Raw genomic sequence first — 14,687 nt, forward strand, 5'->3', positions numbered from 1 at the left:
AAAGGGTGTGTGTGGGGGCAGGAGGCCCTCTGGCCCGGGCTCCCGGGCACAGCGGCATCATGTGTGGTAGGCGTGTGCGATGTGACCCCTTAGCTGTTACCAGAAGCCTAAGTTACAGGACACTGGGCCTGACGGGACCTCTGGGACTTAGGGCTCTGGGTACTGAGCCTTGTGAAGGACCAGACTTCTGCTTTTAAACCGTTTTTGATAGAAACATTTTTGCTGTGTACTCTTTCTCTCTGGCATCCTTCAAGCTCTGGCATTCTGAGTGTCCCTGAAGAGTCAGAGTTTGGCAGCTTGGGTCATTAGAGACAGCAGTCGCTGGCCTCTGGCAGAGCGAGGCCTTGGAGACGGCTGTTGTGAGGCTTTGGCTCACTCGGGGCTGCTGGGTCCTGGGTGCTCGTCTGCTGCGCTCAGCTGTCTTCCTCGGCAATGGCGTAGCCCTTTCTGCTCTGATTGCACGTAAAGCAGTTCCCTGCCCTGGTCTGATTGGCTTCAGGGTCTCCCACCCTCGAGGGCAGTGCTGAGCTGGGTGTAGCAGAAGCAGTTGCACAGGAGCAGGGCTTGGCACACCGGCTGTGAACCGAGCCACCTGCCTGTCTCCCTGTGGCAGGCCCGTTAAGAATGGCTTGAACATTTTCAAGTGGTTGGAAAGTCCAGAGGGGAAGATCTCATTTCACATGAAAATTATGTGCAATTGAAATTTCAGGGTCTAGATTTGTAGTGGAGCACAGCCCAGCTTCATGGTCCTTTATGGAAAACGTCATTTGGTTGGCCAGTGGCCTTTTGGTTCTCAACTGTGTCCTGGACTCGGTGGAGCTGCTGTGGGTTGGGGGCAGGCCCAGGCCCTCCCGTGGCCCAGTCAGCGTGGGATTATTGACTGAGGGAGGGACAGATGGGCCCCCCAGTGTGGGCTAGGAAAGATCTAGAGGCCGCGAGGGATGGAGTGTTCCATCAGAACAGTGTGTGTGACGTGCTGTGGGAACGCTGGCGGCATGTGGCAGCAAGAAAGTGAACTCAAGTGGTATTTGCTCTATATTTTTTAAAGAAATTAGTATATGGTTTCAGATTGGTTTCCCAGGAACATGTCCGCGACTGGGGGACAGGCCTGGTGACGACCGAGTCCCTCCTCCCCGCTGCTTGTGCTTGGGATGAAGTAGCGAGCAGGGCTGTGTGTACTGCGTGGAGGCCCAGGGGCTTCTCCACTGCTGCCAGCATCTTCCCCTTCTGGCTCCAGGTGTCTCATAAGGACCACAGCCAGAGGCTGCCCATGGTGGGGGTGGCGGCCTGCGCACAGCCATGGCTTTGGAGGGAAAATAGGTTGAGTCCAAACCTCAGGAGCTGGCATTTGGTAGCTCTGATACGTGTCTCCAAGGGCTGCAGTCAGGCTTGTGTTGCGTGGTGGCCCCGTGTTCCTAGCCCCGCTCCAGGTGAACCCAAAGACTGGTGTGTGGCCAGTGCTGCCACTGAGCAGACTGAGGAGCCTGGGCTCCTGTCCCCTCTTGTCCTCCCCAAGAAGGGCCAGTCACTTGACCTTCCATGCCACGCATCCCTGTCAGGTGGCCGAGGACGGACACCTTTGTCTGCCATGTGTCCTCTCTCCTAGGACCTCGTTCGCTCTTTCAGACTCGTTCTCTGGCTCCATTAAACTCTTCCCTTCCTTCGGCCTGCGATCTGTTCTCTCCTGCTGTTAAAGGCTGGTCCGTTTGGTGGGTTGAGTGCACTGTTCCCACAGGCATGGCTGTCACTGCATCTTTCCACTGGCATCAGCGACCCGCGGTCGTCACATCATTTTCAGTAAAACGCTCACAGAGGATTGATTTCACGCAAAAACGTACAACTACTGAGAGCTGGTTCTGAGTAATCCGCGCACACAGCGCAGGCCCTGAACAGTTTGTGCCACCACCATTAAACTGTCTCTTCACCTTTGCTTTCTAGGTGATTGAAAACTTGGCCTCAGAACAAAGAATTCACTAGTTACGGTAAGCTGCTCTCGCATCTGTTATCTCCTAATGGTTTGTAGAGGCTCGCTGGGGACATGCATGATGGAGTTTGGGGCCCTGGGCACTGGGGCAGCTGCGGGAGGCTCCCCAGCAAGGGCTGCAGACCCTTCTGACCTCCGGGCCATGCACTGGTGCTGTGCGTGGACTCCCTCCTCAGTCCTGGCTAGGGGACCCTGGTGTCAACAAACTCAGGGACTCCGTTCCTTTTCGTCCCCGCATTATAAGAAAACGAGGGCATTTAAAGCATCAGCATCCAGTTGCTTGGTAAACATTTGAAGAGATCGAGGCTCCAGTTCCCTCCGCCCGACCTACTACCGGCCTGAGAGGAGCCCCAGCGTCTCCATTTCTTCATACACCCCACCCCCCAGGCCCACGCTGTGCTTCGGGAACACTGGGGCTGGGGCACCCAGGAATCAGAGGTGTGCAACCAGCCACCCCATCTCAGACGAGGTTTGGGTGTATGGTGGCAGACCAGACCCTTGAGGGTGCCAAGTAACTACTGAACTGTTTCTGGTGGCCCTGGGGTGGCCATGTTGTACGCCCTGCTTTAGCTGAGGTAAAGGAGTTTTGTCTAAATGTGTAACTTCTAGTCAGCAAGGCGGATTTAAAATGAATTTCAAAGTAAATTGTCTACAGAAGATGAATTTGCAGTTAATTAACATGCTTTATCAGTTTGTTCGCAAGGGAAAGACCTAAGCCTAATTAAGGAATTAAATTCTTCCCTGGTGAAAAGGGAATTTAAGGACTGAGAGGGATTAGCGGCAATTGGGGTTCGGTGGGTGCGGCCCACACCCAGCAGAGGGCGCCTCTTTGCTGAGCTGCCCGCCGCCTCCGGTTGCCTCTGCACCTCTGTCTAGAACCACCGGTTCCTTCACTGCATTTAGAAAGGCGGGCAGTGTTTGAAGAGCTTCCCCGCAGACCTGGGGAACCCGCTAAAAGGGAGCCCTTGAGTAAGTTATTGGTGCTAGGAAAAGGGGAGGCCCTGCCGGGGACTCACTGGGCCCTTTGTTCCAACTTCCTGCCTCTTGTCTTTCAGATTCAACATGTCCAACAGAAGCCATCCCCAACCCAGCTTAAATTATAAATATAGGAAATAACTTTGTTCAAATCTGCGTGGTGCTTCCTTAGTAAATACTGTACAGATTTTACCATGGAGAACGTTTTTTTAGTTTTTACCTTTTCTTAATTACTTATTCCAAATGGATGAACACTTTCTACAACTGCTGACCATTGTAAAATACCGTGTATATAAATCACCTTGAAAATAACGCCCTGGACTAGAACATCTCAAATGCTGCTTAATCAGACTCAGGTTGATCACTAGTATTCCATGTAATGCTCCTCCAAGGTAGACATCCGGGGCAAGGCAAGACCGACCGGGAAACCATGGAAATTTAGAAGTACAAACAACTGACAGTATGTGTATTTAATTTAAAGACTTATTTAAAGATTCACAAGCTCTCAACTAGACTTTTGAGAGCAATCTGTTTTCTGTAATGTCTGATACTAGAAACTAATTTGCTTCATATTTTAGTTGTATTCAAGATTTGAAGGTGTATTTTATAGACAAGTTCTGTTTTTGAACTTTGTGGAACTATTCCAATCAATTTACCAGTTATGATGAGTATTTACATTATGAATGTATAATCCAAACATTATTTGTAAAGCCTACAGTATGTTTTTTTATTACATAACACTTTTTTTATACAGTGTCTCTTGTCTTGACTATGATATTGGAGTCTGAGTTGTCAGCTTGGTCCCTTAAAGTTTCTAGTTACAGACAAAATCATACTGTGATTTTATTTTTAATATGGATATGCTATCAAACTGTGATACACTTATAATTCTTCACTGGTCCTGCATCAGGAGATGGAGTGGGGAAAACTGTATTTAATACAGTTTGTATCTGAATAATCTGTATGCTTTATACAGTTTGTGTTGTTCAGAGATGTCTAAAGTTTGATCTTTGTTTTTTTAAAGATTAAAAAAAGCACTTGCCCCACTGTAAATATACAGCATGTAAAATTTATATAGTATATAAATGGCAGCAAATTAAACACTTTGCGTCTTATTTTTTACTGCTGTTTGCCCCATTTGCTTACAGACACTTCTCATTGACTTCTTGTTGGCTTCACTTTGCCTTCTCTTTCTTAAACCCTTCAAAAAGCTCCGGTGCTGGGTGGGGCCTGGAGGTGCAGACCCCAGGACAGGTGAGGGAGATGGGGGAGAGGGTGGTTAAAGAACTAAGTCTCACACAAGGTGGTTTTAACAGTGCATTTAATTTTTATTTAGTGAACACAGTATTTGCAATTTGACAGCCATACACCTTCCAATTTTACTAACTATTCACTTTACAACAAAATATCGATACAGGTATTTCTTCATGCAAGTTGTGGGAGTATATACATTGAATAAACACTCCAGAAATCAATATGTATGTACATTATTTACACATTAACTATATTTACTGTAAATAGAAATGTTTTCTAAGAAAAAATAAGAGAAACCACGTGTTTTCTGGTCTACACCAGACCTGACTTGTCAGCAAAGCACATCTATGTAGATATATGCATTTTAACTTTAAAAATATGCATTGCTTTATGTGAAGCATTAAATGCTGCTTTGCCTATAAATAGAAGCTATTTGGACCCAGTTTGGTACCACATGAAACTGCTCAAAAGTTTCCTGAAGACGCTCTCTTGTCTGGGTTCAGGGTCGTCCAACTAGCCTCACCTGCTAAGCAAAGCCGGTGGGGCTGTGGAGGCTACCTCGTCCCATCCAGGGCCCCTCACCGCCTCCTGCCCTTGGTCTTGGGAGGAAAGCATGTCTTTGGCCAGAGTTGGGATGGTCATTCAGCCCTGAGCACAGACATGGGAGCAGGAAGGAAGATGAAGGCGGTCACCCTGAGGTTCAGGCAAAGCCCCGCCCAGCCCGGCCTGAGGGCGTAGTGGGGTGCCAGCGAAATGCCGGGATGTGAATACTGCCACAGGACACATAACACTGATGGCAAGGTAGGAGGTTCTAAGCACCACGGCCTCCTTCATCGCTCCTGGGGAAATGGCCACCGAGGGAAGCTCCTTCACAGACGGACAAAGAACCATTTCTTAGCAGGTGTTTCCTTACGCTCACTTCTCCCAAACCCAAGAGACAAAGCCCTGTATCCGCAGGGTCCTACCTGGGTCAAAGGACAGAGAATGTCCACACGTGAAACACTGATGGAGCCGGCGCTGCAGGCAGTCCTGGGTGTGGGGCCAGCCCAAGGGGCCGCGCTGCCGAGACGTCTTCAGCAGTGTTTGGTCAGGTGGTCCCGCAGGTCTGTTTTCCGGAAGACGGAGGCCAGAGTTGCATATATATCAGTCAGGCATTTCAACAATGCTGACTTGCCTTCCTCAAACACTGAAGTGTCGGATTTGAGGTATCAGGACAGTAACAGAGCCTAAGAGCTTGGGGAATAAACCAAAAAAGTCAGTTTGATGTGTCGGAGAGTCACGGGCTCAGACCCCTTTGCAGTCTAGTGACTTAAAGCTACGTCAAGGTCTGCCACACCGAGGCTAAGGTCCCACAGCCATCCGGTCTCAGCATCAAGGCAACTCACAGGAACGGTTAATTCTGCTGCTTGAGGCTCCACGTTAAGTGCACACAGCCTGAGGTTTTCTTTCTTGAACTTGGTTTTACACCGGAGTAGTGACTTCTAACGGGGACAAATTCAGGATGTGCTATGTGGATGGGGGCGGGCCCCACGTGGGCACGCTGGTCCTGGTGATGGAGCTGAAGCTCCCAATAAAGAGCAGCGTCGGTCCCCAGCCCTGTTCTGAGGAACCAGGGGCGTCCTGTCACAGCCCACAGCCTCCACCCTGCGCACTCGTGCGCCCTCTGCTGCGTCACCCCCTCAGCAAATGCGCTGCCAAGGACCTGCGGCTGCTGTTCGGTCACCGGCAGCTAGATGCCTGGAAGCTCCTGTCACCCAGCAGTGCAGGTTCGGACTGTGACCCAGTCACAGAATCTCAGTGCCACCGTCTCCCCACAGCTTGCTCTTTCCCTCTTCTTAACGGGAGAGTAAACCTCTGAAAACATGGGATAAGATGATTTCTAATGACTTACATGCCAACTCATGATATGAAGAAATCTGGTCAAATTATTAGCGGGTCAGTAATCTTGGCACGCATTCTGCCAAAAGGTTTAAATAGTGAAGACGGTGGTCAAAGGCGGGTCCGACCATGTGCTCAGTTGAACCCTATGGAACTGCTGCTTGTGGGGTCACAACAGTCGAATGTTAGCGGGTCCATATGGTTCGGCATATGGACTGTCTGCCGGGGTTCAGCAGGTACTGGATAAATGCCCCAAAACCGTAATTTAAATTTTAAGGATTTGCCTTTTTAGAAAGCATCTGTGGGACCAGCCGTCTGAGTTGAGACGTCCTAGGGGACCCGGCCACCTGGCCACCTCCCTGTACGGACAGATGAGGGCATCACAGAGCAGCAACACTCGGAACAGACCTCGGCCGATGCCCGCAGGCGGATCCCTGCTCCACAGCCGCCCGGGGCCGCTGCAGGCATGTGTGTAATTCCAGTGCACAGTACACACGCGTGTCCAGGAGTTGAATTTGTAGCTGCCATTCTAAAAATACTACTGGTAGAAAGTATCTTCCATTATAATTTCAGAATATAAAAAGGCATATAAAAGCTATAATCCTACATATCTGAGGAAAAAAAATCTGAATAAAAAAGTGGTAGCTTTTCCTTTCCTGTTTTGCTATAAAACAGCGGCTTCTAGAACAGTGAACACCCCACGAGTGAGCATGTGTGGCACGACGGGAACACGCGAGGTTCCCGGGGACAGACCTCGAGTGCCGAGCCTGCGGCACGGGCTGTCGCAGCTGAACTCCCAGGCGCACCGGCTGCACAGAACTGCAGAGAGGATGTGTGGACGTCTGTGCTGTGGGCCAGGAAGGTCAGCAGGAGGGGGACACTTGGTGTCGCTCACTGGACACGACGCACAAAGGCTGGAGAGAAGCCGGCAGGGCCCTCGAGGCCACTCTGGAGCGGTCACAAGCTCTGCACAGAAGCACTGTCTCCTGATGCCTTCCGGTAAAGGCCGTCGGGGTCCAGGGTGTCACAGGGAGGCCTCCCGGTCACTTTCTGCTGTGGGGTTTTGGTTTTCACTTTTACTGTCCAGGCCAGGAAACCTCTATTTTTTATTGGCAATCCTCCTTTTCCTTGTGGCTAGCATATCATAGAAAGGATCCCTACTGATGCTCGCTCTGGGGAAGAAAAGGAAACACCTCGGTTAGGTGGGAAGGTGCTGCAACCAAAGAACTGACTGGGCCTCTGAGCCGCCAGAGGCAGGCCCTGCCCTCCCGATGAGACGGGGCCAGTTCCTGCACACAGGGCGGGCGCGCACACGCGGGCTCTGCGGCTGCACCATCCGGAGGAAACGGACCTGGAGCCTGAGGCTCTGAGCAGGGGGTACTGTGGGCCCTGACATTTATTCCTCCTTTTTGTAAAGCGTGACTTCCGCTTTGACTGGCGAGGCCTCTGCTCCAGGGACAGCCGTCTCAAATAAATGCCCACCAGACACACAGTGTGGCCGCATCCCACTGTGGCTCTGGGTGTGAGAGAGTTCAGTCGATTTTGATAGCTGACCATTTGGGCTACTTGTTTCCTCTTCCTGCACTTTAACCTACCGCTCTTGTAAGAGTTTCAAACCCACCAATAAAGAGCGAGCCCCTAAAACCCGAGGCCTCCACCCTCAACCCCAGTAAATGCAGCCCCCAGTGGCAGGTGCGCTCTCACTCTCCCCACCGCCCCCGAGCTCACGGTGTATTTCCAGGTCTTTTAAGTAATAAACCTGCATCTTGTAAAGTCTCCTGCCAGTTACTGCTGGAGGGGGTCGTGCAGTCGTAGGAGAGGCCTGAGGTCGTTACCAGCCGCCCCCGGCCCCGCCCCGGCCGGCGCACCTGATGGACTTCATCCACTCCTCCTTCTCCTCGGGGCTGGGCGCCGAGATGCGATACACCACGTGGTTCCCCTCCACCACCCGGCCGTCAGCCTCCGTCTTACAGGCTTTGATGACCTGCCCTTTGTGGCTCGGGTTATAAAGCTCGAAACAGTTCTGGGGGGACAGAGAGGGGCGGTCACCGAGGGCCAGGAGGTTCTCATGCCGGGGCCACCAGCGGGGAGGGCCGGAGGGAGCTTACGGGTTTCCGTGGGTCCTCCACCTCCCTGATGCTCAGGTTCTCCAGTGGGATAATACCCCTGGGCTCCTTGTCCTGCGAGAGAGAGCACACAGCCAGCCTCACGGGGGTCACTGATGGGCGGGCCCTCGGAGGCGGACAGGGACCAGGCGACCCACGCCTCACTTACGGTCGTGTACTCGAAGTAGTAGAGGCAGTTGTCGGTCAGGATGAACCAGCGCCGCTTCCACGTCTTCACTCGCCCCCCTGAAAGCAGAGGGGCCCCGTGAGCCACAGCCGGGGCTGGCAGGGAGCCCGGGCCCAAAAGGGCAGGGTCCTCGGGCCTACACACATTACTGTGTTATCTTTTCAGAAATGCCACCGGGAGCCAAGCTTGGTTTTAAGGTTCCTTCCTTGTGAAAATTCTCGACAGTCTGCCCAACACTTAGCTGAGTCCGCCAAGCCATGTGAACTGGGCCATTCAGGGCTTGCCCACCTGGCGACAAGTGGGCACATGGCGCAGTGCTCTGCGAGGGCCCTGCATGCACCCCAACCTCTCCATGGCCACCTGGGGCACCTCGACAACTCAATCGCTCTCCAAATCTGCCTCCCGGAAGTCAGGCGTGATGAATGGGCTTAATTTCCCCACATGGAAATGACCACAGGATGAAGTCAGTGCTGCTTCCCGTCTGTCCAGGACTAATCCTGTTACGTCAGGGCCCTGATCACATTACCGAGGACTGGGGGGGGGGGGGGGGTCTGGGACCCATCAGAATCACTTACTCTGGCCCGGGGAATTATTAGATTGAACTAATCTCTTAACAAGATCTGGGACACACATGTAAGCGCGTGCGCGCACACACACACACATGCACACACCTCACCTACGTCTACTTCTACTACAGAAGAGAAAATCTTTTCTACCCTTAAATATTCAGCAGAGACAAACTGGCTTCAAATTATAGCCCCTGCTTCTGACAAAGCTTAAAAAACAAAATTAAAATGGAAAAATGCACATCATAATCGACTGAAGCGATACATGGACACAAGGTAGCAAGTGGCTCTTCCTGCCCCATTGCTTCCTAGGTGACAATGGTGACACTGAGGGGTGAGCTGGCCCACCTTTCTCTACAACATACATGTAAACAGGTGACCACTGGGGCTGCGGACCCCATACGCCAGCCCTGTATGGAGGTGTGGAGACGGGATGAGGGAAGGAAAGGCCGTGCGGGTCACGGGCAACATAGGGGGACACTTGCCAACTCCCAGGTCATCCCAGGACTGAGGCACGAGGGCTCCCCAGCCTCTGATGTTTGCAGAGGTCCGGGCAGGGGAAACGCCCGGCTTCGGAGTGGGAAGGAACCCTGACTGCTGGAATTTGGTGCCACTGGACAGGCCCTTTGGAGACCGCCCAGGGACCTCTCACGCCTGCATCACAGATCAGACACCTGTCCTTCTGAGAGTCCAGGTATGCGAGGCACTGGCGAGGGAGGCTCAGCCAGGCCATGAAGGACGGTCTGGCTGTGTCTCCCCTTCTTCCTGACACATTCCCACCCCACTCCCCTCCCCGCTTCCGGTCCCTGTCCAAAGGATCTGGCCACCTGCCTCTCCGAGATTTCTGCTGTGCCCTCCACTGCCCTCAGACCCCAAGCCCGACCCCAGCTCATACCTTTGTGCCCCAGGGCCTTTGCTTAAGCCTTTCTTGGCCTAGCGCCCAATCCCCTCCCCCCACGTCTCTGACCCCAGGCTGGGCTCTTGCTCCCCAAGCCCCTGCGCGGAGCCTCATCAAGGTGCGCTCAGCGTCCCCGGGATCCTCTGCTCCCCACTCGCCACAGCCTCTGCTTCACCCCCTTTAAGCCCCAGCTCAAGAAGAAGCCACCCCCACACTAGCAACCTGGGTCTCAGCTCTCACTTCATTCCTCCACCTCTGCTGTCCAAGTTCACACAGGGGTCCCAGGAAGCCCTCGAGGCAGCTCTGAGCTGGCAGAGGCAGGGACCCAAAGTCCTCCAGTGACAGGGGACAAGGCTGACTCTCTCCAGGCACAGAAGGCCTTTATCCAGCTACACTGGCCCAGGGCCAGGCTGCCACCTCCTGCCGCTGTGCCCGTCCCACCACTGTCCTCCAAACAGCAGCCAGAGGCACCTTTTGAAAAAATACACTGACCGCTCTCACCGCCCGAAGCCCACTCTCTCAGCGCTCAGCCGAGGACCCAAACCCTGCAGACGGCCTGGCCCAGGGCCTCCTGGCTCCCCTCACCGGGCCCTGGCCTTTGCTCCCAGCCGCCAAGCTGGCTTCAGCCTCAGTGTCCCTCCCGGCACCGTCCTTCAGCTGAGCCCACAGCACATCTCAGAGCCGATTCCCGGGAGCCCCTGCGTTGTCCATCTGTCCAGTGCCTGCCCTTCTCTGTGCTCATTCCTGGATTGTTAGGCGGCCGTGTGTTCTGCTCACACCCACGCCCCATGCCTGTCACCAACCCTGTGTCACCAGCTGCCACGGAAACGGGTTTGCCAGGAAGGCCTCTCAGCGCTGTGCCTAGGCTGCTGCCCCCCTGCTCCCAAGTTCAGTGGTGTGACTGCAGGGAGCCCCACCCCTGGTCAAAGGGAGCCGGCGGCTGCGGGCAGCTAGACTGACATGCGTCATCCGAGCCGCCCCTAAGCCCAGCCCAGCCCCAGGCGCACTTTCAGCTACACAGGCAGGTACCGCAGGGGTCGGGTCACACCGTTGGTCTCGGAGCCACAGCAGGTCTTGCTGCAGGGAGACCAGAGGCTCTGCTCACGCACGTTTCTCGCTGAGTTTCAGGACACGGACACATGCACAGGCACCACCCCTCATGCCTGCAGCAAGGAGCTCAGCTTCTCCACTTTCTCTGTAAATGTCTCACTCTTTTCAGGCTGTTACCAGGCACATGCGCACGCACACACCCCCACACACACACGCACAGCACATGCTACACACACTTGCTACATGTACTTTTTTCTGAACGACAGGTCAACTCTGACCCACACTTCTGTTCTTTAACACAAATGACTCGTTCTCAAAACTCAGTCACTGCAGGTGTTTGTTTACCTGCCGAGCATTATACCCACTCCGACGTACCTAGGCGCTAGCAAAGCATCCGGCCTGCGGAAGGCCACCTGCTCTCAAGACTAAGTTAGGACGAGAGACAAGGTCACACTGCAACCTCCGTTCCTACATGAGCGTGTGCATGAAGCACACACTGTCCCTACACCTGTCTCATGTGCCTCTGGAAAAGCCTGTGTCCAGGCCACGCATGCTGGGTGGGGGCGCCGAGTCGTGCAGGAACGCACCCGAGCCAGCCTGACGCGTCTGCAGCAGTGGCTTCCAGCACGTGGACCGCTGCCTCGGCCCTCAGAGACCCACACCCACCAGCGGTCGCTAGTGGCCAGGCCAATGTCAAAACGGTCGGGAGAAGGCCTGTGGGCAGACGTGCCTCCGGGCTTTGGCTGATGCTGCCAGGCAGGGCAGGGGCTCTGGAGAGACCAGCCTGCCAGCCACTGGGAAATCTGCTCTCTGGACAGTAACAGCTCTGAGAAGAGAGTGGACACAGGCTGCTGGGACTCTAGGGGGTGGCAGCTCCCAGCTGTCACCTGGCCAGTGGGCTTGAGGTTTGAACAGTGCCACCATCACTAGCTTTGTGGTTTCTAACAAGAACACCAGGGACACGACTTCCCTTCACATGGACATGTGTGCGTGGCCAAGGGAGCACAGAAGGAGCAGACTCCAGGCCTCCTGGCTACCCTTTGGGCCCCAGCTCAGCGCCCGGCTCTGCTCTACCCCGGGCCCCCGCTCAGCGCCCGGCTCTGCTCTACCCCGGGCCCCCGCTCAGCGCCCAGCTCTGCTCTACCCCGGGCCCCCGCTCAGTGCCCGGCTCTGCTCTACCCCGGGCCCCCGCTCAGCGCCCAGCTCTGCTCTACCCCGGGCCCCCGCTCAGCGCCCAGCTCAGCTACCCCTTGGCCCCTGCTCAGCGCCCAGCTCTGCTACCCCCCGGGCCCCCGCTCAGCGCCCAGCTCTGCAGCTCCTAGGAGTGCATGGCCACTTATCTGCTCAACCCAAAAACGGGTTGGAAAAAAGCCCAGTTGAGCCTTTCCTTCTCATTTTGTCATCTTTAGCGGCAGCCACATCCCTGCTGGCACTAGGTCACACTAGCTAGCAGGCAGGCCTGCGCTGGCAATGCAGGAATGGAAGGGCCCAAGTGCTGCTGTTCTGGAAGCATTCTTCCTCCTGCCCTCGCCCAGGACCGCAGGTTTGATGGCATCTAAACGTCTGGTGCATCTCAAAGGTCACGCAGGCATTCAAGTGCGAGGCTATGGTGCTGGGTCTTTAGGCAAAGATCCAGAACTCTCCCAGACCTCAACATAGCCAGAGAAAAGCCAGAGCAAGACCCCAAATCAGAAGAGTGGGCCTGTGTCATGCACCCGCCTACCACACAGTCACTACACCCGTGTCTTATCCTCCCTGGATTGGAAACACAACCATCAGAATTCTCGTCAGCCTTGGCTCTTACAATCCATTCTCAGAGTGCGTGGATGACACATGGCTGTCACAGCTCACAGGCACTAATGTCACAGAAAGGAAGAAACCCCAACCCTTCACCCTCAGTCAAAAAAGCCCTAGCAACTTCTAAAATTGCCCAGGAAAGATAAAGCTCTTCTATTTCTTTGTCAATGGTTAGGAAGACTTGAAAGCATTCTGGACTCTCCATGGGTGAAACATGCGCTGCTTGGTTAGTCTGAGGGGCGGCTGGTGATGAGCGGGAATGGAGCTGTCGTCAGCCCTCCTACTGCTGCTCCAGCCCAGACGGGGGCAGGCTCGTTCCCACACGGCATGCCCATGCGCTTCTGGTCTGGGCGCAGAAAGGCTGGCACTCAGACGCTCCTGCCCAGCCTGAGTGTGGCTGTCACATTTGCTGCCCCCCACAGGAAGCTAACCCAGCCGGTCCAAAGCCACACGGGTCAGATGAATGGCGGCCACACATCAGAGCCTGACACACATGAACAGGGACAGAGACCGAGAGAGGAATGAGCAGCTGGGGCACCGGGTACGTACCTCCTAACGCAGAACAAGCAGGGGCAGCCCGTCACAGAACAGAAAGGTGGGAGCCACAGGCAGAAGGAAAACAACAAGAAGGCACATTTAAACCACTCATCAAAAATCAGCCACACCAAAGCACGAGAGGCACGCAGGTTCTCGAGGCAAAGGCACCTGCTTCTCGTACACAGAGCTGCCTGGGGTCTATCTGGACACTGATGCTTTTCTGGGACGTTCGTGCAGCCTGGGCAGTACTCTCTGCCATGGACACTGCCAGGACGGCCTACGGCAGACAGGGTGTGATTCAATGAAGCGGCCGTCGAATCTGGGACATGTGGCCCGCTACCGAGAGTGGCCTTTCCTAACGGCCTCTTTCCTAACATTTCTGCCTCGGTCAGGGGCCTTGGCTACAGGAACTGAGGGCACTCGGCGGGAGCCTCTGTGGGGCTGGGGGCCTGGAGTGCAGTCCCGCCCGCCGGCGCCACTCACCCAGCTTCAGGAGCCAGCCCTCGCGGTCAGGGTTGAAGAACGTGTGTGTCAAGTCATTGCCGTCGTCCTCCGGGATCTTGAACGGCTCATTCTTAATGCTTTCGTACAAATTCTGCGAGGACAACGGCAGCAGCTCAGGGACACCGAGGGGGGGCGAGCGTCCTCCCAGCTCCCCTGAGGCTGAGGGCGGCGTCAGCGCCCAGCTCAGCGGGTCCCAGGTCTGCTCAAGATGCTGTCAGATCAATGAGCTGGTGCTGCCGGCACTCACAGGCAGAACCTGAGCCCGAGGATCGAGGACAAGCGAGGGACCGAGGAGGAGGGAGCGCAAGGGGCGCGGCATCAGCAGCAGCTCACCCGCAGCAGCTCCTCGGGCAGGTCCCCGCCCTCGTTGATGCCACGGTTCATGGAGACGAAGCGCTCGGCTGTGGGCTTGTCCCGCACGTTGTGGTTGTGCAGGCTGGTGTTGAGCATGATGATGGCGAAGGACAGCACGTAGCACGTGTCTGAAAGGGGCAGAGGGCAGGGGGCGCTCAGCTGCCGTGCTGAGAAACTGGCCTGGGGTCACCACCTCAGAGGGGACCTGCGTGCACGGGGTGGACAGCCCTGGGGACACCTGGCGGGGGACAGCAGGCCTGGCCATCTGGGCCCCGAGCAGGGACAAGTGCTGGGCCACAGCTGCCACTAACCTGTGGACTGGAAGACGCCAGGGTTGCACAGGCAGTAGCGGGAGGCGAACGCCTCCATCATGCGGTCGATTTTCTGCGCCTCCCCGGGAAGCCTGAAGCTCCACAGGAACTGCCTGGAGAACAAAAGGCAGCTTCCGTGGTCCTGGCCGCACGAGCCTGCCCAGGAGGGGCGCTAGGAGCAGCTACGCAGGTGAGTGAAGCCGCCTCCACGGCGCCTCAGCCATGCAGAGGCCCCTGCTCCGGGCTGAGTGCCACAGCCCTCCCGCTGAGATGGGGGACGAGGCACA

General features: G+C 55.2%; 2 protein-coding genes across 5 annotated transcripts in view; one reads left to right on the top strand and one right to left on the bottom strand.

The window, feature by feature from the left end:
• Positions 1-4,066, top strand: part of USP42 (ubiquitin specific peptidase 42) — a 32,749-nt gene extending 28,683 nt beyond the window's left edge. The window contains exons 17-18 of the mRNA XM_074313928.2: positions 1,939-1,982; positions 3,040-4,066. Coding sequence (XP_074170029.2) covers positions 1,939-1,946 — 8 coding nt within the window. The 3' untranslated portion in view covers positions 1,947-1,982; positions 3,040-4,066. The remainder of the gene's footprint in view (positions 1-1,938; positions 1,983-3,039) is intronic.
• A 197-nt stretch (positions 4,067-4,263) lies between these two features.
• Positions 4,264-14,687, bottom strand: part of CYTH3 (cytohesin 3) — a 63,453-nt gene continuing 53,029 nt past the window's right edge. For all 4 annotated transcript variants that reach the window (XM_074313938.2, XM_074313939.2, XM_088798783.1 and 1 more), the window contains 7 exons: positions 14,401-14,513; positions 14,069-14,217; positions 13,715-13,826; positions 8,366-8,442; positions 8,200-8,271; positions 7,960-8,114; positions 4,264-7,263 (listed from right to left, as the gene is read on the bottom strand). In XM_074313938.2, the coding sequence (XP_074170039.2) occupies positions 7,191-7,263; positions 7,960-8,114; positions 8,200-8,271; positions 8,366-8,442; positions 13,715-13,826; positions 14,069-14,217; positions 14,401-14,513 (751 nt within the window). In that variant the 3' untranslated portion in view covers positions 4,264-7,190. The remainder of the gene's footprint in view (positions 7,264-7,959; positions 8,115-8,199; positions 8,272-8,365; positions 8,443-13,714; positions 13,827-14,068; positions 14,218-14,400; positions 14,514-14,687) is intronic.

Source organism: Rhinolophus sinicus, chromosome 5, assembly GCF_057876585.1.
Source record: "Rhinolophus sinicus isolate RSI-liver-muscle chromosome 5, RSI-T2T, whole genome shotgun sequence".
NCBI classification, from domain to species: domain Eukaryota; kingdom Metazoa; phylum Chordata; class Mammalia; order Chiroptera; family Rhinolophidae; genus Rhinolophus; species Rhinolophus sinicus.